The sequence below is a fragment of the Cyprinodon tularosa genome, unplaced genomic scaffold (assembly GCF_016077235.1).
Source record: "Cyprinodon tularosa strain WSP-4 unplaced genomic scaffold, ASM1607723v1 ctg442, whole genome shotgun sequence".
In the NCBI taxonomy this organism is placed as follows: domain Eukaryota; kingdom Metazoa; phylum Chordata; class Actinopteri; order Cyprinodontiformes; family Cyprinodontidae; genus Cyprinodon; species Cyprinodon tularosa.
Window position 1 is genome coordinate 679,927 of NW_024039166.1, and position 27,515 is coordinate 707,441.

Consider the following 27,515-nt stretch of genomic DNA (forward strand, 5'->3'; position numbering starts at 1 on the left):
AAAGAAGAGAAATAGTTTATCATTTAAAATACCAAAGAGCCACATGCGGATCTGCACTGATTTAAGTGAAAATTTAGTTTAGTCCTTCAGTTTGTTAAAAAAATAAAAAAAATGTGTTATTTGGCTTGAAAATATTAATCTTTCTTAACCTTAAAATTCCTTTACAAACAAAAACAAAACTAAAATATAAAATAAAGGTATTCTTTTTCATTATATGTCAATGTACAAACAAAATTCAGGATGTTTTTCCTTAATTTAAGTAAAAATGACCAGTTTTAATCAAATCTTATGTAGAACTTTGATTAACCAAACAAAAGAAAACAAAAACAGCTGAGAAAAGTAGGGCATTTTTTACGTTTGGTTCAAAATTAAATTTTGCAGGTGAAAACTTTGGAAAAGAAATCATAAAAAAAAAAAAATAATAAAACCACAAATGTAAAGAAAACATAGAATGGCTCTGGCTCCTGTTGGCCCCTGTCTAAACGACCCATGTCTATGATAGAAGATCCTGCTTGCAAAGCCTTGTAGTTTGGAAATTAAACCCTGAAATGTTGTGATACTGACATATCCTGCAATAAAAAAAGGTAGATCATCAATCTCTTGTAAATAAACATCAAAATTAGTATTTTTCATCTCAACATAGAAACGTTTTCTTTTGGCCAACATCTGCATTTTGGCACTGAAAACGGTTAATGAGGTTTTCTTAATGATTCAATTACAAAATCTAATGACTATAAGTATTTATGCTTCATTTAACTAAAATGGCCACCAATCCTGAATGCATTGCACCTCAGTAATAAATGAACACTTTGAATTATTTAAAGCTACAGGTAACATTGATATTGTATTGCAGCCCTTTTGTAAAAATACCAAAACGATTAAGATTTTAAGGTAGGCCTAAAGCATTGATTAAAGACAAATAATAGGCCCTTGGTAAGTGGAGGAGCTACAGAAATCTTCAGCTCAGAATGTGTTTACTTTTGTTTACGATAAAAATTGGACTTTTGAAAGAGTGGCTATGTGAAAGCTATAAGAAATCCCAGTTTTAGTTTTCCACAAACTACGGATGTGATTGGATCAAACATGAGTCAAACAAGGTTTTCTGGTCAGATGAGACCAAAACTGAACTTTTTTACCTGCATAAAATCCTGGAAACACCATCCTGGGATTGGGGATGCATGTTCCAAACAGAAAAATCTGGAAAGATGAAGCTGGGGCTGTCATAGACTTTGTAAGTAGGGGTGGAGGCTGAACTTTAGAAAAAACATCTGAGGATTAGTGAACTGATCTGCTTGGTTGTCCGTTGCAAACATCATGAAGCAATCTTGATATTTGGCAACCTGTAGACAGGACTCTTCATGTCTCTCCTCCTGCCTCTCCAGCATAAAAACTGAAACCTTTTCTTTTTGCAACTAACAGTTTTCTGACAGATTCTCCACTTCAAGCTTGGGATCTCTGCAGCTCCTCCAGAGTTACCACAAGCCTTTATATGAATTTTCTGATTAATAAACCATAAGATAAAGTAGATGAATGTCTGTGTGAGTTTAAAACTCTGATGCACTCTTACCATTTTTGTGTAAATGGGTGAGATGTTCACAATCAAATCTTCACAATCTTCTCCCCGACCTGTTTGTTGTGTTCCTTGCTCTTCATGTTACTAAATATCCTCTCATGTACCTCAATAGATTAGCTGTATCTGCTCTGATGGAACATTTAATCCACACTGATCTTTTTTATTTTGTTATATTGGAGTAAATCAGGTTAACAAATTAACGGTGCATTATGTTTGGTCTGTCATATATCAAACATACCAGTGAATATTGTTTCAATATAAATTTGATTACTTTTGCAAGGCTGTAAGAAACCAGAGTCAGGTCACTTTATATAAACAGTTGTGTAATTCCCCCCAGTGCTGACAGTTTTGGGCCATTTAGTGAATTCCTAAAGGCGGATTCATGATCAAGCGTCCATATCCTAATTTCTGACTAATTGGCTCCCAAAGTGATGCTGCTTGAGCTGCTGACGCACGTTGAGGTGCACCGATTGATCGCTCTGCTGAGCCCTGGCTGCCTCCTTTTGTTGATGACAGTGATGTTGACAATGGTGCCATACAGAACCAGTGAAATATGCAGGTTCTATGCAATGTAGAAGCATCAAGCTGTGCTGAGCATGTCTTTATTTTTATTTTAGACAAGCATATTTCCTCCATAGAAGCTGATTAATTCAAAACAAAGGGAGTTAAACTGACCTTTTAGGCTTTTTTAACCAGTTTTATATTTCCAGATTCAAATAGTAAGCTTTATAGCGCCCTCATGCGTTCAGCAAGGGTATATAAGGTTGTCTTCTCTGCCTCCTGATTAATTGGAGCATGACCTGCTTTCTGTGGATCTGACCCATGTCCAATAAGCAGCAAGCCAAGTTAAAAATCACACCTGTTCCCTCACTTCTGCTTTTCTGTGTTCAGTCAGTGGTCCTCCTCCCCATCAAAGGAGACATCTCTGCTCCTCCGAACCATATAGCCTCATAGCTCAGCATCCTGCAGCCTTTTGCATAGGATGATGGTTTATAGCTCCAACAGGGTTCACAAGGCTAAGCTGGGTTAATTATCTCTAAATCAAAAATGCATTTAATCCTCTCTGCTGGTCATAAACCAAAGTATGGGACTTTTTTTGCACATGATTGGGTTTGTCAGCTCAAGTCTCATCCTCTTTCTTCAGTTTATCTACTCCAAATGTTTCGCTCTGCTCTGCCCTGCAGGCTTCAAAGGGCTCGATCAGGCAGCAGACTGGAAAGTTCCCACTTGCTCTTTGAACAAAGATGATAAAATAATGACGTCAACAAATGAAAGGCCAAGCAAATTACTTGGAATCTAATCATACTTGAAATATACTGCTATGGTTTAATTCCCTGGATAGTTCAGTTTCTCTGGAGGGCCATAAATAAACTTTTTTGATTATTTTTATTGGCTACTTAGCAGCTGCATGGTAGACTTAAGCTTTTCTATCTGTATATTTCTTTTCAGGTGGTTTTTACCACTTTCCTTATTCTGGTTCTTGTGTTTTTTCTTTCTTTCAATAAAGATTTTAATTCAAAGTGGTTAGTTTTGGCGTGTAGTTTGTACATGTCCACTGCTCAAAAAGGTAGAGGGTATAGGTTGGACAGCTCAATCAAATTGTCTACTTAGGAACAAACACAGATTGACAATCAATTTCACATCCTGTTGTGCAAATGGAATAGAACACAAAAGGAAATTATCAGCAAGTAGCAAGACACTCAATAAAGGAGTTGTCGTGCAACTGGGTACCACACAGCACTTATCAGTACCTGTGCTTTCTGGCTGATGTTTTGGTTACGTTTGAATGTTGGTGGTGCTTTCACACTTGTAGCTTAGGTAGGATGGCACATCAATGCAAGTTGTGGTAAGAAGGTTTGCTGTGAGCACTGAGCAGATTTTACAGAGTATGGAGACACTGTGGGGAGCGATCTGCTGCCTGCACCATCCTTCAGCACGACCGGTTTGGCAGTAGGTCACTAATGATGCGAGGTGGCCTCCATGCGCTCGCCAGAGGTAGCATGACTGCCACTGGGTACCGAGATGAGATCCTCAGACCCCTTATCAGACCACACTGCAAAAAATCTAAATCTAGATAAGTCATTTTTTCTTAAAATAAGTGCATTTGTTTTTGAATTGAGGAGCTAAAAGAGACATTTTGCCAATGGAACAAGACAATTTACACTTAAAATAAGAAAACACAATTGCAATGTCTTATTTCAAGTGCATATTACCTAATTATCTTATTTTAAGACTAAAAATACTCATTCCATTGGCAAACTATCTCATTTACCTGTTGAAATTAAGGGTAAATTCACTTAATTTAAGACATTTTTTACTTATTTCTAGATCGTTTTTGCAGTGCATATGCTGGTGCGATTAGCCCTAGGTTCCTCCTAATGCTAGACCTCATGTGACTGTAGTGTGTCAGCAGCTCCTGCAAGATGAAGGCATTGAAGCCCATTCCCCAGACCTTAATCTGATTGAGCACATCTGGGACATCATGTATTGATCCATCCACCAACATCATGTTGCAGCACAGACTGTCTAGGAGTTGGTGAATGCTTTAGTCCAGATCTAGGAGGAGACCATCCACCACCTCATCCAGAGCATGTCCTGGTGTTGTAGGGAGCCTCATTTTGATCTGATTTAAGGACATGACATCAACATCGAATCTGTCTGTAGTGTGTTTTTCCAATTTTATTTTTTGCGCAAAATCCAGGCCTCCATAGCTTAATAAATTTTATTTCCATTGATGATTTTTGTTTTTTTGTCATCAGCACATTCAGCTTTGTACAGAACAAAGTCTTCAATAAGAATATTTTACTCGTACAGATCTAGGATATTTGAGTGTTCCCTATAGTTTTTAGAGCAGTAATTTAGTCATTTCCATAAGTTTAATACCTTTGTTTTTCTTTGTAATTTGTGTAACAAATACTGTTTAAAAACTTTTTCATAATAATACTTTTGTTTTACACATGAATTTCCAATTCTTTAAAGCATGTTTTTTTTTACATTGTTAAAGGTGTAAAACAATAATTTTAATGCGATGCAGTTTTTTGTTTAGTTCTTTTTTAGGGGAAATTATGAAACTGATCAGGTAAAGATAGCCGGTGCTGTACGCTGAGCTGGGATTTGTGAAAATGCTTTAAAACAAAAAGAATGTCTTGTTTCATAGATGAAACCACACTCCTCTGATGGATAGTGAAAATACACGTAGGGGAAATAATCTTGGTGATGTAACGATAGAAGTATTTCTAGGATGTTAAGAAAATTCCTGATTAATTTCATTGGAATTTCTCAATAAGTAAAATCAGATTTTACTTTATTTTCTTATCAGATTTGAGCCTGTTTATGTTTGTCAGTAACAGAGCAACCGTTCCTGGTAGAAAGAAAAGAGCAGTTTTCACTGTGTGTCTCATTAAAATCAAGCTGCATAGTAAAAACAGAATTATCCTGATGTGGCATTAAAATCCAATCTTTTTTTTTGTTTCATGGTTTTAAATTCAAGATTAAATCCTTTCAAAATTAAGTTAAAGTGACAGAAATATAACAGAACCATAACCAAGGTCAGATCAGAAGAGACAGAGGCTATTGTGTAGAAATAATATATTTCAGTCTGGTTGCTATTAGTATACAGTAGAGTAGAAAAAGATAAAGTAAGCATCACAAAAACAGACTGAAATATAAAAAAGGTAAAGTATTTAGTTGCACGTGATTAAAAACTATAGAACAGAACTGGAACTGGACTAAAACAGGGAAGGACCATTAATGTCGATAATAATAAAATAAACTGAATTTGGAAATAGAATAAACTATACAAGTGAATATAATTTATGGAAAACAGTTACGCACAATACATTTGAAAAAAAAAAGAAAACAAAAAGCTGAATTTCAGAAGAATGCAACATTAGAACAAAAGTAATTTAACCAAAACAGAACTGAACCCCCTTTTTTTTCTATTTCTAGTTATACAATACACAAAAACTATAAAATAAAAATACATAAAACGGTTTCACTTTAAAACTAAATGTAAAAATGTAAAATAAAAAAGACGTTTGTGTAAAATGTAAAAAAACATAACTATAATGTAGAAATTACAACATACTGAAATAAAGATTCAATAATGAAAGATAAAAAATACCTTCACATGTTACAAAAAGTAGATTTATTGAATGTTAAGCTAAAAATGTAAACATAAAAACAGGATGATGATAACTAATGTACCGCAATATCGGACCTCAAAGATGGATGCACAGACCTGGAAGCTTTTCAGCTCTCAGTTACTTTAATTATTGTTTAATTTTCTTTTATCAGTATTTTGCTCTTGATATATATTTTTATACACGTGTGTCTCTGTCTCTACTCAGAATAGAGGTATTACAGTGTTAGGTAAAATAAAGACCCAAATAAATCTAGCTGCAGTGCGAACTTCTGCCCGCTACGTGGCGCTGCAAAAAAACACAGTCAGACTGAAAGCTACCGTCAAAGAGACGTACTTCCGGTCGGCGGTAAAGCGTGCTGCTGCTGGTTCGAAGTGTAAACGTTACCGTAACGAAAATATTATTTTTACCTACTTTAGTGTAAAATTAATTATTGAAGCGGAATAAATATGGTGAGTAAACCTTTAGTGGTTTCGTTGAGCATTATCTATACCATGTAGGGTCGTTCCTGTTTGAGTTATTCCTTTTGTTTAGCATTAGCATCGTTAGCTTCCGAAAGCTAGTTATTCAAACAGATCGTTTAAGTTGCCATGTTTGCTCTGATAATTTAGTTATAATTTTAATCATTACCTTATTCTATTTATCTAGTCTATCGCAATAGGATTTTCTACCATGAGATGATAAATCACTAAATGATGTGTATTTCCACACTGATGGGTTTACTTCCAGAGGCCGAGAATCTCACACACACTTTATTTCTTAAGTTTTTCTATTTAAAAGTTGTTGATTAAACAGTTAGATGCCCCCCAAAGCGTCAAGCTAATTTCAACTTAGATTGCAAAGTACTTTATTAATATAGAAATATATTTATCTTAAAAAGTTGCATTGTCTAGCCCAAATTTCTCCACTGTGAGATCAATATAGTCAGTCAATCAAATGTATATAATAGACTACAGCTAAAAATAATAACTTGAAATACAACTTAAACATATTATCTACTTTTATTTAATAAAAATAGAACTCTAAACATTTATTTCACGTTTTTAAGATACTATGAATGACAAGTTTTATTTTTTTACTTCATAGATTGTATTCAGTTTATTTACAGGTTATAGTATAGTACTACAGTAGGAAGTTCATCTCCAAACAGAAAACAATGTTATTATTACTTCTGTTATAACTATTAGTTTCTTGTAAAGCAAACTTTGTGTATCTGTTTGATTTCCTGCAGAGTTTACCTTTGAATCCGAAGCCTTTCTTGAACGGCCTGACAGGGAAACCTGTGATGGTAAAGCTGAAGTGGGGGATGGAATATAAAGGCTACCTGGTGTCGGTGGACGGATACATGAACATGCAGGTGGGAAGATTTCCTTTCCTTAAACAAGTTAGAGTAACAGGGAAGCAGTAGTATAATTCTCTTAATCAAAACATTGCATCAAGTTTATGGCACACATCCCTGATTAGAGGAGAAGTTTTGCGTCATGTTTTATCCATGAAGGATTGTTCTTATCTACAGAACCAAAATATTGGATATTGGAGATTACAACAGAAATTGATGCAATCAACCGTTTAGCAGGAAAAAGGACATAATACCATTGTAACTTTTTTTCCTGCATTCAGTCACTTTTTGAAACAGAGTACCAGCTTTGTTTTCTGATAATAAAATATTTTAATCTTTGATTTATTCGCTTTTTTTTTTAAATTAACTCTTGTAAAAATGTTTTAATGTGCATTTAAATGGAGGGAGTGTTGGCCTAGCGGCAGGATTGGCGGCCTAGTGGTTAGGACATTGCGCTTGAAATCCAGAGCTTCTGAGTTTAAGCCCCACTCCCACAGACTGCCACTCTGGGTTCCTGAGCAGGGGGACCCAACACTGCTCCCCGGGCGCTGCATAATGGCAGCCCACTGCTCCCCAAGGGGATAAGTTAAATTCAGAGAGTTCGTTTAGTTGCTCTGTACCAGTAGCAGTGTAATGACATTAAAAGCAGGGGGAAAAATATTAATGACTTCAAGAGGTCAAGAAATGGGCAGCGTTAGCACCTGGCCAAACATTTTCTGTTTTATTACATATATTTAGAGTTTTTTTTGTTCGTTATTAGAAGTTTTAGATCATAGTTGATGAAGTCTGTTGACAATCAAGCTTCATGTGGATTAAAGATTTAAATATTTGTTTGTATCTTCACACTAATGCAACACAAAATAAAACACATTCAGAACTGTTTTCCTCCAAGTTTCGCTATAAACTGAAATATTAATATGTGTGTGTGTATATAGAATAGAGATTATTGAGAAAAACTATTAGACTATTACCTCAGAAAATTGTATAAGAGTAACATAATAGTGAAGAGTTAAGAATAAACAAATAAAATACTGTACTGTGAAGTGATTTAACACCTGTTCAAATTCAATGGAAATGTGTATTTATGCTAGGATTGTTTTGTCCTAAACCCCAGCAGGGGGTGCTTTAATATCATGTTTTGGTCATGATGCTATAGTAATTTTCTCTGTGAAAAAAAACAAAAAAACGGTGTGTGTTTATAAAATAAAGTGAGTTTTCACTTACAGAGCAGACATAAATTAACATTTTATTCTGGAATTTCTAGTAAGTTTTAATGTATGTAATTTATTTTACTTATCAGGAGCAGTGGTTAATACTTTTTAGTAAATCACATCTATATTTAACAAGGTTAAACTCTTAAATCATAAATAACAAGCTTCTGGGGGGGTCTGATCTCAACATCCAAGCAAGCTTTAATGTTTTCGTAGCTTCTCCTTGAAGGTTACTTATTTCTAATAAGTGTTTTATTACTGATGACTTTTAAAATAGTTGATGTGGCTCAGAAAAGGATTGTGGTTTTATATTTTCTCTCAGTTTTATCTTATCAAGACAGAACAGAGAAAACCAAACAAAAACACTGCTCCATTAATGGCTTTTTGACCTTTTCGTGCGTAATTTTCCTACAGTTGGCAAACACAGAAGAGTACGTCGATGGAGCATTGGCAGGGCATCTTGGTGAAGTGTTGATCAGGTATGTAAACCCTCTTTCTTCTTAAACTAATACTGCACACTGATTTGCTCTGATGAAAGATGTTTAAACAGGTTAAAATCACAGCATTTTATAGCGGTAAAACAATCTCTCCCTGAACATATGTCCGTAAAGGGTCATGTAACTTGTTTTGGTAGGTTGCTCCGATTAAATGTTCCTAAACGCACCCGTGTTTACGAGCAACTCCCGATTTGGGCTAATATCTCTTAGTCACACTTCAAAATCGAAAAGCTGAGAGAACCTGATATTCAAATGAGGCTAATTTATTTAACTTGGCTGCCAAAAAAATGGCTTCTACCTCAACAGGCAGAGTAGAACTTGTTTAAGATAACTTCTATGGCTAGTTGAGGACTCAGGGGTGTTGTGCCACCATTCACAGTGAGCAGGATGGTGATGGAGATGGGGAAAAAAGTGAACATCAGTAAAATAAAACTCATGAACTACAAGGCCTACAAATATACACACACACACACACACACACACATATATATATATATATATATATATATATATATATATATATATATATATATATAAAATACAAATATTGGCTAGCAATGACTATATCCATGGAAATAAATCTATTTTTTTTGCATTACTCTCCCTTATCATCCAATACTCTACTGGCCTTGAATACACAGGAATCATCTGTTAACAGAATGGGGGGAATTTTCCCAAAATTAAAAAAAGAACCGCCCTCTCTACTAAAAAAAAAACAAAAACGAAAACATGCACAACTCTGTACCCGCTTCCGAGAGCGAACGCCTATTAAACTCGTGCGAAAGCATGTACAGGCCCATTGCTCCTTGTTTTACCAGCAGTGATGAGGAAATTAATTTCTCCAAATAGCATGCCAGACTTTACCTGTTCGAGTAGAAACTTTGCCGAGGCATTAGTGGGAAGCCCAACATGTGCTTTCAGTGTATGCCATCGCATGGAAGAATCTCCCCAACTGGTCTTGTTTCTCTCTTCTGAGGCCTTTATCTTCTTATACACTTCATAAAAACGTTTTTCTCTTAAACCTTCGGCCATTTTTAAAGAGCCGCTGTGAGAAATTACTGAAAACAGTAGCTGACTACAGATATACGCCTGAAAGTGCACATGTGAGAAACACATCACCAGAATAATTGACAATAAGGAGGACCACTTATATTAATGATCCCCCTGAAAAGAAAACTCCCTCCCTCATACCTTTAAGACCAGACTCTTTCTGTCAGGCTGAAGAAAAATGTATCCAGAAACTTTTATTGGCAGTGCATTGCATGAAATCTCTTCCTAAAAGATAGTTACCAGATCAGATCATAAATGGTTCCTTAGACAAACCTGACCGTTTTTGGCCGTATCAGTATCCAGACTTGGCTTCTTCAATACTATATAGCTACCATGTTAATAATTACATGTGGTATGTGCAGGAAAAGCTGGTTTTGAATCGATGTTTTTTCCCCACAGGTGCAACAATGTTTTATACATCCGAGGCGTAGAAGAGGAGGAAGAAGATGGAGAAATGAGAGAGTGATGAAGATGATTTAAGTTTTTTATTTGGAACTGATGGTGGAGTTCATTTGTGTTTGTGTTTTCACCATGTGAAACCATTTCTGTTGTTCTCTTCTTTTTTTTTTTTTACTGAGTCCTGTTTGTATGTTGGGATGCAGACACAATAAAACGATTATTGTAACATTTGTAACAATGCAGATTTTGTGTCCTTTTTTCGTTTTTCTTTGTGAATCCCAGTTTGTTTAAGCAACGCCTCCCTCTTTGAGCTTTGACCTCTGCACTCTTGCACAAATATTTGACTTGTTTTCAGCCCAGAGTAGTCTGAGCATTGCTTTCAAAGAGTGAAAATGTCCAAAAATCACAAGCTGCTGGTGAAAAATGCCAAGCAGGTGGTTTTAATCTGCAGCAACGGGGAGAAGTACCTGACAAAGCATGGGATGAACAACCTGAGTGTGATTGAAAATGCTAGCCTTGTCATCGGAAGGTGAGATTTCACAACAAAAACTAAAACATTTGAATGCATTTCAGGTTTTCTCCAAAATGAGACCAGATTTTTAATGTTTCTCCTGTTATATCTAATAACATTTAACCAGATTTATCACAAGTGGCAGTAAAGTTTTATATATTATGCTGTTTTCCAACAATAGGTCTGCAGACTTTCTCAAGTTGCTCTCCAGGACTTTAGCTGCATGGCAGCAATTAATAAGAACAAAAATAGAATACTCTGGAAAAACTTGACATGGATCTTATTTATGTTTGTGATGATCTGCTGGATACCAGAGGAAAAAGCCTAGAGGGCTATTAACAAATACCACACTGCAAAAATGGTCTAGAAATAAGTAAAAATGTGTTAAATTAAGCGTATTTACCCTTCATTTTAGTAGGTAAATGGGACCATTTGCCAATGGAATGAGTATTTTTACTCTTAAAATAAGATTAGATAATTGTGCACTTGAAATAAGACAGTGCGGTTGCTTTTTCTTATTTTAAATGTAAATTGTCTTGTTCCATTAACAAAGTATCTCACTTACCTCCTCAATTCAAGAACAAATGCACTTATTTTAAGAAAAAATGACTTATTTAGGTTTAAATTTTTTGCAGGGCACTTCTGCTTTGCTTGGAAGCAATGTTGCATAATAAAGTGATGGTTAAAGACGTTTAAATATTTCACTTTGAGCCACAGCTGCTGTCTCTGAAAGTTAGCTTTACTGTAATTTGAGTCATTTCTCCGTGCAGGGATGGTCTCATTAAAGCAGTGGGTCCTGCAGAAACCATCCGAGCTCGCTTCTCTGAGTCCTCCTTTGATAAAGTGATCGATGCAGCAGGGATGTGTGTTCTACCTGGTGAGTATCTGCTGCGGCTTGGAGCATCCAGCTGACCATGCAGCCTTTGGACCTTGACCTGGAAAAAACATTCAGGCCTTTTTACAGTTTTCTTTTTATCATACATAAAAAGGGGTAGTTCAAATCTACAGGAAAAGTCATTTCTATTTTCTTTTTTTGTCCATATTGTATGTAAACATTTAATCTTGTGTAAGGTTTAGATCTGGTGCTCATAATAAAATGCATTATATTCACCTGAATAAAAAGCTTCAGGTAAACTTGAAGTCTGGATTATTCTAATTTTCTGGCCCGGTTTTGATTTCTCATCTGTTATGTGAAGAAAACTAAACCGGCTCTATTTGTATGTGATGAGGAGGGAAATAATTTTTACAACATAATTCATATGCAGTCTTTAAAAATATTGGAGGACCAAGGATCTTTATGTAGTTAAAGTGGAAAGAAAGATATATATTTATACCGGAATAAAATGTTTTCTTATATCTGCTATTCACTTAAAGGAGGATTAGAAACAGTATGATCCCTGATGCTAAGGTTAAACCCCTGCCTTGGTTGGAAAAAGAAATTAATGTTGATCCATTACTATTCATTTCTGCTCGAATCTCCTAAAATACCCATAAAAGCACTGAAACACTCGGTGCTCTGATGCTTGATGATAACCTCTAAATTATGCATGATATAAATTATAATTTAAAAAACCTATATTTAAATGTACCATCTCAGGCATGTTCCCCTGTGTTTGTATGTGGATAAGCTGTTCTAGTGCCCATCTTAGCGTAGGTAAGGAAAGGTGGAAGCTTCAGACTGTTCTGCTACCTTCTTCCTGAGCACCGAGCGGTTTTAGCTGCATTTATTTTGCTTTTTTTAATTTCTTGTTTCAGGACTTGTTGATGCTCACACTCATCCTGTCTGGGCTGGAGATAGAGTTCATGAATTTGCCATGAAGGTATTTAAACCGCTGAGTCTTCCCTCTTCTCTGAAGTGTTTTCTAAAGAAATCTTGATTAGGAACATTTGTGAAACACTGATTGTTTTAGTCACTGCTCCACTCTGTAAAAGCAGAGAACATTTTACTGAAAAGATTTGAGATGGAACTTTTGGTGTGGAAATTGCGAGTTTAAATAACTGCTGAACGTTTCCTGCTGCAGCTGGCTGGGGCCACCTACATGGAGGTGCACCGTGCCGGAGGAGGGATCCACTACACGGTGGAGCACACCAGAGCAGCAGCTGCCTTGGACCTCCTGACCTCTCTGAAGAGCAGATTGCAGAGGATGCAGCGAGCCGGAACAACCCTGGTGGAGTGTAAGAGCGGATACGGCCTGGAGCTCCAGACTGAGCTGAAGATGCTGGAGGTGATCGAGGAGGCGAGGAGCTCCCTTCCCATTAACATCTCCTCCACCTACTGTGGAGCCCATGCTGTGCCAAGGTAAGAAACCTCCTTCAACCTTTAAAAATCTGCCCACCAGCCTTCATTGGTTGTCTTCTTCAGAGGGAAGACGGCGGCAGAAGCTACAGAGGACATCTTGCAGGTTCAGCTTCCCCGACTGAAGGAGCTGATGTCTGCTGGGAGACTCCAGGTCAACAACATCGACGTGTTCTGCGAGCAGGGGGTGTTTGATCTGGAGTCGAGTCGCGCCATCCTACAGGCTGGGAAGGAAATGGGGCTCAACATCAATTTCCATGGAGACGAGCTGCATCCCATGAACTCTGCTGAGGTATTGCCCGTGCATAATGACCAAAGGTTAAGCTTTTTATTTTCTAAGAACTTTAAATTAGAAACTTTATCTCAGATGGGAGCAGAACTCGGGTCCTTGGCCATTAGTCATCTTGAGGAGGTTACAGATGAAGGGATTGTTGCCATGGCGAAAGCAAAAACTGCTGCCGTCCTCCTTCCGACCACAGCCTACATCCTGCGGTACTAAAACACACGCTGCCCCCCACCCCTCCCGGGGAACTGTGGCTTAATGGTATTTTGTGCTTGTAGGCTGCCTCAGCCCCGGGCCAGAGACATGCTGGATGCAGGAGTGATTGTTGCCCTCGGCAGCGACTTCAACCCCAACGCTTACTGCTGCTCTATGGTCACTTCTTTTTTATTTATTTTTTTCCTTCTGTCCTTTTCAGCCCTCTGTCTTCATATTAACTCCTCTGCATATATATATAACTTCCAGCCGGTAGTCATGCATCTTGCCTGCGTCAACATGAGGATGTCCATGACGGAGGCTTTGGCCGCAGCCACCATCAACGCTGCTTTCGCTCTCGGTCGCTCTGACACGCACGGATCCCTGGAGGTGAACAAACACGGCGACCTGCTGATCCTGAATGCAACACGGTAAATTTACCACCTCGGTTATTAACGGCTCTGCTCATTCACTGGAAAAACCACCTAGAAATAAGTAAAAATGTCTTAAATTAAGTGCATTTAACCTTAATTTGAGAAGGTAAATAAGATACTTTGCCAATGGAATGAGTATCTTCACTCTTAAAATAAGATAATTAGATAATATGCACTTGAAATAAGACAATGCAATTGTGTTTTCCATTGGCAAAATGTCTCTTTAACCTCCTTAATCCAAGAATAAATGAACTTATTTTAAGAAAAAATGACTTATCTAGATTTAATTTTTTTTCCAGTGTTCATCAGTGGATTCAACTTGTGCCTCAGGTTAACTTTGTTAAAATAAACATTAAGGCTGTTGCTTAATCTTAACACACTGAAAAAAGAACAATGCCAATCAATTCAGCCTCAATGTTAATCTTCTTGACTGTGCAAAGTGTTATTTTAGATCACCTTAAACTGACAGCTTTGAGGATTTTAATTTTCTAAGCTAACTAGGCAAGTTTCAGCTGTGACTTGTTTATTCTCCATACACTGCAAAACATTTATCTAAATCAGTAATTTTGTCTTAAAATAAGTGCATTTTTATTGAATTGAGGAGTTAACTGAGACACTTTGCATGGGTAGAAGACAATTTACATTTAAAATAAGAAATAATTGCATTGTCTTATTTCAAGTGCTCATTGTCTAATTATATTATTTCAAGGCTAAAGATTCTCATTCTTTTGGCAAATCATCTTATTGACCTACTCAAATTAAGGGTAAATGCACTTAATTTAAGAAATTTTTACTTATTTCTAGATCACTTGTGCAGCGTACAGCTTCTCCATGGAGGCAACAGGGCATTCAAGTCGCCTCTTAATCAACTGATTAGGGATCGACTCCAAAATACTTTCCAGCTTTTCCAAATTTACATTTCTTTCTCTTAGATCTCCACAGCCTTTGTAGGACTTTTCCACTTCTCTTAACCCATTTAGGCCGGGAAAGCATTACCGCATTTCTACCATTCAAGCCGGGGGCGCTGTTGCGTAATTCTACCATTGACGCCGGGAGAGCATATAAGTCAAGCAAGAAGAAAGAAATTTTTTTCAAGCAAACATGGAGGAGTTTGACAGAGAAGAGATGTCGGAAGGCAGTGATTTTGAGGAGTGTGTCGGCTTTGATGACGGCATAGATGAAAATGATGACTTTGAACGCGCTGAACCAATCGAACTACCACCGCAATGCACGGAGTGTTTAAACCGCACACCTGGAGTGAAAGTTGATTTGCCTGCAGACACCACACCGCTGCAGGCATTTGAGCATATTTTTAATGAAGAACTTTGGATGCATCTTGTTACCGAGACGAATAGGTACAGTGACCAAACAAACCAAACTCCAACAAGAGCAAAGATGGCAAAGTGGTCACCCGTGACTGTGACGGAGATGAAGACATTTATTGGGCTGTGTATGGGCATAGGACTTCTTGTGTTGCCAGTAGGCTACGAAGAGATTATTGGCGACAGAGTAAACCTCTCTTCAGGACGCAGTTCCCCCAAAATATGTCCCGGGACAGATTTGTGGCCATCTGGAGGTAAGTTGTATGCAATTTATAACACAGACATATGCATTATTATGCATAATAATACTGTTAATAAGTAATCATCAGATAGTTATTTATGTAATGTTTGTTCTTTATTTTAAAAACGTTTTATATTGCACATTCTCAATGAAGACATGATCACATATGGAAAAAATAAAGGTTGAATTTTTTATTTTTTTATTACTGCTTTTCACTTTTTTTTTTGGAAGAATTTCAAAGATAAAATATATTTTGAGTTCTATCTGCTACAGAAGCTGAGATATCAATAATTTACTAGGCGTTGACACAGTTGCTGAATTTACAGAAAAACTTCAGGTTTTAGGGGTATTTTTTAAAATCGGCCATAGGTTTTTAAGGTGTTTTTTCCAGGCGTTTTAGGCCTAAATGGGTTAATATTGCTCAGTCTGATTGACATCAAATTAATCATTTTCTTTTTACCAATGAGAATCTGCTTGCTGCTGTTAGGCGCATGAAGAGAGGTTGTTGGATTGGTTTTGTATTTATACTCTGGAAATGTTGACTTATTTATTTTCTAGATGGTTTTTGAAGCATTTATACTTACTGTTTGAAGGTGGGAGCACCTGATTTACCAGCTGGGGGGACACCAGGAAACCATCCGATATGTGATCATCAAAGGGAACATCGTGTACGATAACGACAAAACACTGGACCTCTAACACTAAAGAAGTAATAATAAAGGTATGTCTAAAAGAATATTAAAGCCAGATATCCTCCCAGCTAGAAATGTGTTTTTCTCTTCCAGGTTAAATATTATTTTTCTTTATAGTCGAGCTCAAAGCTGCTTTAAAAAAAGGGTTGCAGGGTCTTCTAAAACACACTAAATAATCTTGATGCTCCTCAGGTGATTAAACAGATAATTGTGATGAAGTTATCTATGAAACTAAGGAAACAGAGACAAACCATTCAGTTGTTGAATATCAAACTTTAATGAACATGTTAGCTGATTTCCACAGGCAGGGCTTTTAACCGTCAGACATCATCTCAATATTTTCATTCAAAGCTTATTAATAAAAAAACAAACAAAAAACTATTTTAATTGGTATTTAACATAATTGAGTGCATAATAAAAATAAAAAAGTAACAGTGGCACACAGATAAGCTAGAGAAGGTTTGGTACCTAAGGTAATCTGGAACAAATGTGAATCCTCTCAGGCTTGGTATTTCTTTCCTGCTCGATGGATCTGTTGGTAAAGCGTCATGGAGAAAGCCATCCCCAGCAGCTGAAAGACAACAGTTTTCCATTAAATCTCTAAGCAGTACAGAGGAAATCGCTTTATATACAAATATCTAAAGCAGTGAGTGTGTCAGAAAACATGTGCTCACCTGTACGACCAACACACACATGGCGATGGTCCCCAGCAGGTGTTTGTTGTCATCCACCCACTGCTCCATCTTGTCATAGCAGCCCTGAGCACAGAAAGTTTTCACTTAGACAAACCTAATTATTTTTTTGTAACTTGTTCTCTCTTCTTGGTGAAACTGGACCAAAACCAAACTTCATCAGCAGCTGGAGGTCTAAGGAGCCCAAATGTACAACAAGAAGTATGCCAGAAGCTTTTTAATATTTCCAAAAGTTCTCTGGATATTTGGAAGAGAACATGTAATTAAACGGGATCATTGGACTGTCCTGCAGGGATCCAGTGGGTCGGGACTTCTTAACCAGCACACTGATGGGGTTAAATCTGTCATAATCCTGCTCCAACACACCTGAATTGAAATATAGCTTATTACATGACCTCTGCAGGACCTTAATGATATTTTAAAAAAACAATGTAGTGTATGATTAATTCTACTGCTATGTACTTAAATTGTTGCCTGTAAAAAATTTATAAAAAATCGATTTAATGTTTAAACTGTTCTAATAAATAATTTAAACAATATTCTTTCCATTGGATTAATATTCATTTGTAAAAAGAAAATCCCTGTAAATAAAAACTGACGTCAGGAATATCTACTCCGTCTTTGTGGTTCATTTTAGTCATCGGCTAAACATTGTCCTGACTCACATGTGTCCAGGAGTTTGTCATGTTCTGTCCGCAGTTGAGAAAAACCTGCTGGCAGCAGCTGTCTGGCACAATGTTGTCCTGCATGACGCTCGACCAGTCGCCGCGATTTGTCACACCGCAGCACTTCCACTGTTTGAAAGAGGAGAGAGTTAGAATTAAACTGCTAGGATGAAACAAAAAGCTCAGATATGTGAGGAAATCTACCTCTGTCTGTATGGTGTTCCATGCGTCCCTTAGGCCTGCGTTGTTCTCTGTGTTGTAGAGCACAAGTCCCTCTTTCAGGTCCTGCCGGGCATTTTCCCTCACCTAGGAATTTAAATGGGGTTGGGAGGGTTATTGGATGTATGTATCTCTATCTTAAACAACTATAATAGGAATTAAGTTTTACCTTGTCTCTGTACACGAAGAAGAGGATGAGGAGAATCAGTTCAGCCAATAGGATGATGAGCAGAACAATGAAGAACTGTTTAAAAAAGACAAAACAGTAGAAGTCAAGTGGTTAAAGACACTGTGCATTGGATTCTGTGGTCATGAGTTTAAAACTGTTAAAGGCAGAGTGGGGGGCTGTTAGAGTATTTATATTAGGCAAGGTAGATCTCAGAAAAAATAGACTTAAGTTGAAAACCGATGCTTAAAAAGACTGATAATACAACCCCATAACTAAAACCTGATTGATGACGAATACTGACTATAAACTAGGGGCACAGAACCTTGGGTTTCCACTAATCTAATAGGTAGATTTAATAAAGTTCTTATAGAGGGTATTATTATTTTAATTTGGAGACCAAATCCAATGGGGTATATGTGTATGTAAATGTATATTTCATTATTATATTTTGTCCTGAGGTGGTTTACTTTTAAATGTAGAATAATTAGCAAAATACACTAAAATGTATACATAGATTTATTTGTTTCACAGGTGGGTTTGGCGGCACTTCATTGCAATGTTAGTTAGCCCATGTCAGGATTGGCAACACAAATATTTATTGGATTTATAGCCTTATGTTGATATTAAAAATCAGATTTTTTGCGGTTTATTTTCAAATTAATCAAGAAATATGGGACAGCCTCAAGGCGAAAGAGTTTTCACCCAAGTGGGACCATTTCAACCTCATATTTGTTTTAATCATCCCGTTCCTCTCAGTTATCATCACTCAACTTATTTCAATTTAAACCAATACATAAAATAATGTATTGTAGCCAACAACGGCTTAATTCATATTATAGGTCTTCAAATCAGTGTCAGTTTAGTAGTGATTTTAAATGCCCAGCAGGTGTCAGTATTGAGTGACACAATATCAATAGTTTGCCAATGAGTGGAAACATTTCATGACGCCTCATGAACCCGTCACTAGTTGACACTGCTCAATTTAAAGAGATGATATGGAACAATTTTTTCTAATTTATCACTATCAGGCATTAAAATTGAGGACATTTCCAGGGACAGGTGGTCCAAAACTGAGACATGTAGTCAGTGTTAAATCAAAATTAATTGGATTTCTCCTAAATGTGTGTTTGAGTGCTCAATTGAGATGATCTAGGAATAATTTATGAAAAGGCTATGGGGTAAAAAAACAAAAAGTTTTTAGCAAAAAGCTATACACGGTGAGATTTCAGAGGCACTGGAGTTACTTCATTCAGTTTTCAGGCAATTTAATAACTTTCATATAATGAAAGTTGTTAAATACACCAGAGTTATGAAATACAGCAGAGAAGTCAAGGCTGCTCCGCTATGCAGCACAGCTTAATGGGAGCTATTTAGGTGATAACCAAAGCAATATAATGAGTGTTTATATTAGCAAAAAGAACCCTATGTAGTGCATTCTGCATCCTTATCACTATGGGTGCACAACAGAGCCCTCTAGTGTAAACATTTTATTGACAATCTGATCACTTGTATCACTGTCTACTCACACTTAGCAACAGGCACTTGTTCTCCTTGATGGCACCCAGGCAGCCAAGGAAGCCCGTCACCATGACGACAGTACCCAGGGTGATGATGAGATTGGCAGCAGAGAGCGAGGGGAAGGAGGGAGACAGCGTGGCAAAGCTGCCCTGGGAAACCGAAAGCCAAACTCCGACACCCAACAAGCCACAGCCGCCCAGCTGAAAATACCAGGAAACCAGAAAACATCCTGCTGATTTCATGATAAAAAAAAATACTTTGATTGCTTTGATGAAATCGCTACTAGAGCTACTTGGGGCGTACCCAGAAGAAGAGGTTGAAGAGGAAGAGCATGTACTTCACACAGCAAATGCAACCGCGAGCCATGACTGAACACAAAAGGATCTACAAAAAAAAAAAAAAAAAAATACAAACGACACAAATAGGCAGACGTGATGCAGTTATTATCTGTTTTTTTTTTTTCATTTAACCAACGCCACCGAGTTCCAACACTGTCTGAAAAATCTTTCATAACTAATAATTCTGCTATTTTCACTAATATAGAACATTGATATACATGTCTCATTAAAGGGTCCTATTTATCAGTAAACAAAGGCGATAAACCCACCACTTCGGGAAGAAAAACTCAGCAGCTCTGTCAGCGTTTCTAAAAAAAAGAAAAGAAAAATAGATCAAATTTGAGGATTTTCAGTAAAGTTTACAAGAAGCAGAACTGCTCTAAGGTAAAGCCTAAAAACACATTTCAAATTGTCTTCCTTTTTTTGTCAATACATAAAAAAATATGTATCCAAATAACTCACTGGAGGAAGGGAGGACATTTGCTAATCCAACAAGGATTACCGCACTTATTTTACAACTGCATCAGTAAAGAAAGTATAATTTTTTTTTTTTAAATCAAACTTAACAATCTAGTCTCTCACACCTATAGCTATGTACCTTTCATATTATAACATTGATGTAAAAAAAAACAACAAAGTTTGAGACTTCTCTATATATTTATATATAGTTTTTAAATTATTTTACTTAAATACATTATGCAATATAACTGTGTGTTTTTTTAAAAATGGGATTATAAAAGTTCTTCCCTAAACTTCAGGTACTTTAGATACTGAGCTATGATGAAAACCAGCATGAAACCTAGTAATTCCTATAACATACAGGGAGGAAGGTTTATATATTTTCAATGATGCTCAGTTAAACGTGAGTCAAATTTAAATGGTTTGACTAAATGTAAGTGGAAAAAATTGTTCTTGCTGTATTTAATCATGCATGTACCTTCTTTACTGTACAAAGATATAGCAACCATTCATAACAGTGCATACTTTGCAAGAGTGATACGCCCTTCAGATAAGATATAGGTAAGTAAAAGTCAGGCTGCAAATCCTAGAAAGTAACTTGCACCTTTCTAATGTTAGAGTATAAACAGTCAGATCAAAATCCACTGAATTATACAACCTGGTCTTAAAAGCCACATATAGTTATAGTTTGGGAAAATACACTCAAAAAAAGTACCTGGATACAAGTCTGCCAGCCACATCTTAGTTTCTTAAAGGAGAATTCCGGTTTTTAACACTTTTAGCCCATTTTCTGTAGTGTCCAGGATGAAATCGAATGATCGACACCAAAATTTTGACAATTGGTCCTGTCTCTGCTTTTTGGCTCATGCAGAATCACCCCCTGGCTGCTTCAGAATGGCTTCCATTGTGCATGTCTGATAATGTCCTTAAAACAACCTTAAACGTTCTTTTTTTAAAATATGCTACTCACCGGGTCGTCAGCGCTGTTCAATGACGTTCCAAAAAAAGTTTCGTAAAGAAAAAACGTTCCTGTAGTGTTTTATTTAGCATTTTGTAAATCCCATTGAGTTCTGTTGGAATAGTCAATATCCCTCCGCCACCGGAAACGGAAATGGGGCCTGTTTACACAGTCGTAGTCTTTTCGCAAGGCCCAAGTGTTTATGCTTCACTCTGTGTACTCCGACGTCGAGGTGCTAACGTCTCTGTTAAACACTTTAAAAAACTCTGAAAATGGAATACGAAAGGTGGATTCTTGAGGAGGACATATTCATATACATTCCCAAAGTATAGAGACATTGTCGCCAACTAGTGGTCTGGAGTGTGCAACGCTTCAGATTCGAACGGGAAGCGGAAGTTTATAAGCGGTTGAGATGTATCGGAAAAAATAGTTCTGGGATTTACAAAATGCTAAATAAAACAAGACAGGAAAGGTTTTTCTTCACGAAACTTTTTTTGGAACGTCATTGAACAGCGCTGACGACCCGGTGAGTAGCATATTTTAAAAAAAGAACGTTTAAGGTTGTTTTAAGGACATTATCGGACATGCACAATGGAAGCCATTCTGAAGCAGCCAGGGGGTGATTCTGCATGAGCCAAAAAGCAGAGACAGGACCAATTGTCAAAATTTTGGTGTCGATCATTCGATTTCATCCTGGACACTACAGAAAATGGGCTAAAAGTGTTAAAAACCGGAATTCTCCTTTAAAGCAAACCATATTATTTTTAGAAGACTAATGCCACAACAGACCAGATATGCTTATAATTTTAGCAGCCATGTTTCTACACAAAGGACTACATTACAGTATCTTCTAATGTAGTTTGTTATCTTGCAACAAACTTGCTTGAATCTCAGTTTTAAAGCCTAAAGATGAAATCAAATGAAAAAGGTTAAAGCAAATTAGAAACATTGTGTAAGAACAAAAAAAAAAAAAAAATGAAATAAAATAAAAAAATAAAGAAAGCTGATTTTTTTAAATTGTATTTGTCCATTTCTGTTCAATCCTTAAAACTTCACTTGCAAAGACTGATATTACATACTGCCATTATTTTTTTTAAGTAACAGGTAAAACAGCAAACATGTCTGATATATTATTTAATAAAGTGAGAAACTTTTTCCATTTAATAAGTGTTAATTTACTATATTTTGTATGTTTATTCTTTTTTTTTTTTTTCTTGATGAAAAGTACGGTTTTAAATAAACCCATGGACTCTCTTATCGTGACGTCATCACGTACCCCTTCAGATTTCTTCTCAAAAGTTTTGGCAAATAATCAACACGGACTTGGCAAACACGGCTCAAAGCACTTCGGTCCCGACTTCTGTTTATAAATACGTTAACATATACTTCATATGTTTTCCCAAAAGCACCATAACCGCTTTGTATCGCCTCAGGCCGTGTTTGCTTTCATCTCCATGCAGCTAAAAAAAAAAAGTGACGAAGGAAAACAGGGAAAAAATCTCACCATTAGCTATGAACTGGTGTCCATTTTCCCGTTTAAAGTCTCGCGTGTTTAAGTGTGCAAAGCATCACATTCTGTTACGCCGAAATCCCTGGAGTCGGTTTCGAAGTACAAATTCAGTTACTGTGAACTACGATGGTAGTTTTGGAAATCCGTCGACGGCTGGGAATGAGGAGAGAGACGTTTTCCCTGGAGGGCGGAGCTTCACGGGAGGCCAGTGTCCAAGGGGGGAACGGTCCGCTCCCTGACAGTCAGCCGGCGTGCGACCCGGCGGCTACTGAAGCGTTTTTTCTTTTCATTAAATCTAGAAGATTCACCTCTGCTACCTGGTCTTAAATAACTACAGGTGCTGGTCATAAAATTAGAATATCATGAAAAAGTAGATTGATTTCAGTAATTCCATTTAAAAAGTGAAACTTGTATATTATATTCATACATTACATACAAACTCATATATTTCAGATGTTTATTTTGTTTAATTTTGATGATTACAAATGACAACAAATGAAAATCTCAAATTCATCATATCAGAAAATTAGAATATTACTGAAGACCAATAAGAACAAAGGATTTATAGAAATGTTGGCCAACTGAAAAGTATGAACATGAAAAGTATGAGCATGTACAGCACTCAGTATTTAGTTGGGCCTCCTTTGGCCTGTATTACTGCAGCAATGCGGCGTGGCATGGAGTCGATCAGTCTGTGGCACTGCTCAGGTGTTATGATAGCCCAGGTTGCTCTAATAGTGGCTTTTAGCTCTTCTGAATTGTTGGGTCTGGTGTATTGCATCTTCTTCTTCACAATACCCCATAGATTTTCTATGGGGTTAAGGTCAGGAGAGTTTGCTGGCCAATTAAGAACAGGGATACCATGGTCCTTCAACCAGGTACTGGTAGCTTTGGCACTGTGTGCAGGTGCCAAGTCCTGTTGGAAAATGAAATCTGCATCTCCAAAAAGTTGGTCAGCTGCAGGAAGCATGAAGTGCTCTAAAACTTCCTGGTATGTGGCTGCGTTGACCCTGGACCTCAGAAAACACAATGGACCAACACCAGCAGATGACATGGCACCCCAAACCATCACTGACTGTGGAAACTTTACACTGGACTTCAAGCAACTTGGATGAAGTGCCTCTCTTCTTTTCCTCCAGACTCTGGGACCTTGATTTCCAAAGGAAATGCAAAATTTACTTTCATCAGAGAACATGACTTTGGACCACTCACCAGCAGTCCAGTCCTGTTTCTCTTTAGACGCTTCTGACGCTGTCTGTGGTTCAAGAGTGGCTTGACACAAGGAATGCGACAGCAGAAACCCATGTCTTTCATACGTCTGTGTGTGGTGGTTCTTGAAGCACTCACTCCAGCTGCAGTCCACTCTTTGTGAATCTCCCCCACATTTTTGAAGGGGTTTTGTTTCACAATCCTCTCCAGGGTGCGGTTATCTCTCTTGCTTGTACACTTTTTTCGACCACATCTTTTCCTTCCCTTCGCCTCTCTATTAATGTGCTTGGACACTGAGCTCTGTGAACAGCCAGCCTCTTTAGCGATGACCTTTTGTGTCTTGCCCTCCTTGTGCAAGGTGTCGATGGTCGTCTTTTGGACAACTGTCAAGTCAGCAGTCTTCCCCATGATTGTGTAGCCTATAGAACTAGACTGAAAGACCATTTAAAGGCTTTTGCAGGTGGTTTGAGTTAATTAGCTGATTAGAGTGTGGCACCAGGGGCCATCAATTTTGAACCTTTTCACAATATTCTAATTTTCTGATATGATGAATTTGAGATTTTCATTTGTTGTCATTTGTAATCATCAAAATTAAACAAAATAAACATCTGAAATATATGAGTTTGTATGTAATGTATGAATATAATATACAAGTTTCACTTTTTAAATGGAATTACTGAAATCAATCTACTTTTTCATGATATTCTAATTTTATGACCAGCACCTGTACATTTCTACAGATTGTAACATGTGCAACAGATAAACTTAATTCAAACAGATCAAACGCTGGCTTACTCGAACTTATAATAAAAATAAAACTAGTTATATTGGGACTGCAGCAGAGGCGTAGCAAGAAAATCCTAATAGGGGTGGCCGAAAGGTGTAGTGGACAAAATTCTTTCAGATTTGAGTTCTGGGGTGAACATATTTTACATTGTCATTAACTACTTTTATCAATAATCATTCTGCAAAAAAAAAAAAAAAAAAAATCAAACAACATTTAATGATTTTTTTAAAGTTATTATTAAAGTAGTTTATCTATGATTTCGCTGAAGACACCTAGATGACTTGCAGAGGTACATCATTTCAACTTTACCTAAAATAATTCAAAATTTAATTCTGAAAATAGCATAAATTCTGTATCCATCATCTTTAATGTTTGGATATTGATCTGCATAATTAACCGCAGTGTTTCTGTTGTCAGGTAGTTGTAAATATATGAAAATTGAAATGTTAAATAAGTTTGAATATTCCCCTTCAGAATATTACTGCTGCCATCGTCTGTATTAGAGGGGAAAAAATGATAGGGGTGGCCAATGATTGGCTAAGGATGGCCATGGCCACCCCTGGCCCCCCATCTAGCTCCGCCCCTGGACTGCAGGAAGGTAAATTCTTAATACATTTATTTATAAATCTTGCAGTTTGTTTTGACTGAAAATGGGATCGATACTACCTTTTGGCAACCACCAAATCCAAATAAAAATTATTGATGTTGAATGATTTAATTGAATTGAATGTGTAAAGCACCTCCATGTGTGTTGTGAATAGACGTTGTATTTATGAAATTAATCTAATTAAATACTTACATTAATAAAATAGTAAAAATACTTTCAAACTTCCTAAATTTCCGATTTTATCAGGAAAATCGTCATTTAGGATATGAAACGCCTATAGTAAATTTCAGGGTACGTTTTATTATAATTAGAGATATCTATTTTTTATCTAATGAATCTATAGGAAAACTCCGGAAATTACTTTAGATATAAAATTATTACATACTGTTCAATAAATGATAAGTGTTTTTAAATTAAGAGTAATTTAATATGAATTGGTTTTACTGGAGGCATCCATGTTTGTCAAAGAACACTACTGCCGCCTACCGGTTTGTGATGTCACGGTGCGGTATCGGCTGTTGAGCAAGTCACAATGCTCTATCTGGTGTTTGTCACAACGCGATATTTTCCAAGTCATCTTGAAAACATTATTCGAAATGTTTGTTACATATTACGTGTTTTTTCTTTGGCCAGAAGTTCGATGGAAAATCCTCCCTCTTCAATCTAGCAATCCCGACGACGAACCCGTCCATGATGGATCATGAATCAGAAAGGTGAAATAACAATTTGTTTTTCACTTTTACCTGATGCATTACAACATGCAACTGCCATGCACATGGGCATTTTCAGTTTACCTATAGCTCACATTTCAATGGTGAAGTCCTCTTGAAATCTTCTATACTTGTTGATTGAAGATGTGTCTAGTAGTTCCCACTGATTTTGCTTGTCAACTGGGGAGAATGGTGCTCGTCTTACTGTATCATGACCTTATTTCCGGAAGATGTCAGGAGCGAGGTCTTACTATATTTGGGCCAAAAGTGATGGCAACGTAAATTATTACTTTTTTACAGGTTAAATTCAATCACCGAAAACATATTAGTTTTAGGTATAGATAATGATCCATTGATTATTCCTTGCTGATCTGACTTTTCCTTTAAAAGAAACATAAGAGCTTCCGGAGGCTAGTTGTTTTAATTATAAAATAATAAATAGTATAGTAAGACCTCAAAACATGTCTAAAATAAGTCATATTATGGTATTTACATTAAAAATAGGCTAAAATGAGTCAGAGTATAGTATGATTGGCAAAAACAAGTCTAAGTATAGCGTGATCTAAAAAATGTGCTAAAAAGACAGTTTTGTATGACCTCAAAAAAATTCTAAAACAAGTCATATTATGGTATGACATCCAAAAAAGGCTAAAATGAGTCATAGTATAGTATGACCTCAAAAATTGGCTAAAACAAGTCATAGTATAGTATGACATCAGAATTAGGCTAAAACAAGTCATAGTACAGTATGACCTCAAAAATTGGCTAGAACGAGTCATAGTATAGTATGACCTCAAAAATTGGCTAAAACAAGTCATAGTATAGTATGACCTCAAAAACGTGCTGAAAAGACAAATTGTATAGTGTGACCTCAAAAATTGTCTCAAATGAGTCATTGTATAGTATAACATCAGAATTAAGTTGAAACGTGTCATAGTATAGTATGACCTAAATATTTGGCTTAAACGAGTCATAGTATAGGATGACATCAGAAATAAGCTGGAACAAATCATAGTATGGTATGACCTAAATATTTGGCTAAAATGAGTCATAGTATACTATAATGTCAGAAACAGGCTAAAACGAGTAATAGTATAGTATGATCTAAAACAATTCCTAAAAAGAGTCAAAGTATAGCATTATGTCAGAATAAGGCTAAAATGAGTCTCAGTATAGTATGACCTCCATAATTGGCTAAATTAGTCATAATATAGCATGACATCAGAATTAGGCTACAACAAGCCATAGTATAGTGTGATCTCAAAAATGTACTAAAAAGACACATAGTATAGTATGACCTAAATATTTGGCTTAAACGAGTCATAGTATAGGATGACATCAGAAATAGGCTGGAACAATTCATAGTATAGTATGACCTAAATAATTGGCTAAAATGAGTCATAGTATGGCATGACCTAAATAATTGGCTAAAATGAGTCTGTCATGTTCTCCCCTTTTGGAACTCTGAATTTTTAGTTATTCTGTTTTGTTG

General features: G+C 36.6%; 3 protein-coding genes across 4 annotated transcripts; 2 read left to right on the top strand and 1 right to left on the bottom strand.

The window, feature by feature from the left end:
- Positions 1–6,030: 6,030 nt before the first annotated feature.
- Positions 6,031–10,410, top strand: snrpf (small nuclear ribonucleoprotein polypeptide F). The gene is made up of 4 exons (XM_038300215.1): positions 6,031–6,167; positions 6,947–7,072; positions 8,680–8,744; positions 10,212–10,410. Exons 1-4 carry the CDS (start codon positions 6,165–6,167, stop codon positions 10,276–10,278), a joined length of 261 nt encoding a protein of 86 aa, XP_038156143.1. The 5' UTR covers positions 6,031–6,164; the 3' UTR covers positions 10,279–10,410.
- Positions 10,411–10,553: 143 nt separating this feature from the next.
- On the top strand, positions 10,554–17,291 carry amdhd1 (amidohydrolase domain containing 1). Of its 2 annotated transcripts, none has more exons than XM_038300212.1 (10): positions 10,554–10,740; positions 11,493–11,599; positions 12,478–12,542; positions 12,744–13,021; positions 13,085–13,310; positions 13,386–13,510; positions 13,580–13,673; positions 13,764–13,924; positions 16,084–16,211; positions 17,038–17,291. In XM_038300212.1, the coding sequence occupies exons 1-9, from the start codon at positions 10,604–10,606 to the stop codon at positions 16,187–16,189; spliced, it is 1,299 nt and encodes a 432-aa protein (XP_038156140.1). In that variant the 5' UTR covers positions 10,554–10,603; the 3' UTR covers positions 16,190–16,211; positions 17,038–17,291. The 2 variants fall into 2 exon arrangements, with proteins under 2 accessions (XP_038156140.1, XP_038156141.1); XM_038300213.1 differs by having other exon boundaries at positions 17,041–17,291.
- LOC119793182 (tetraspanin-9-like) lies at positions 16,436–22,902 on the bottom strand. The gene is made up of 9 exons (XM_038300214.1): positions 22,705–22,902; positions 20,053–20,091; positions 19,749–19,829; positions 19,454–19,645; positions 17,928–18,002; positions 17,744–17,845; positions 17,540–17,668; positions 16,857–16,940; positions 16,436–16,753 (listed from the first exon to the last, which is right to left on the bottom strand). Exons 3-9 carry the CDS (start codon positions 19,809–19,811, stop codon positions 16,682–16,684), a joined length of 717 nt encoding a protein of 238 aa, XP_038156142.1. The 5' UTR covers positions 19,812–19,829; positions 20,053–20,091; positions 22,705–22,902; the 3' UTR covers positions 16,436–16,681.
- Positions 22,903–27,515: the final 4,613 nt, after the last annotated feature.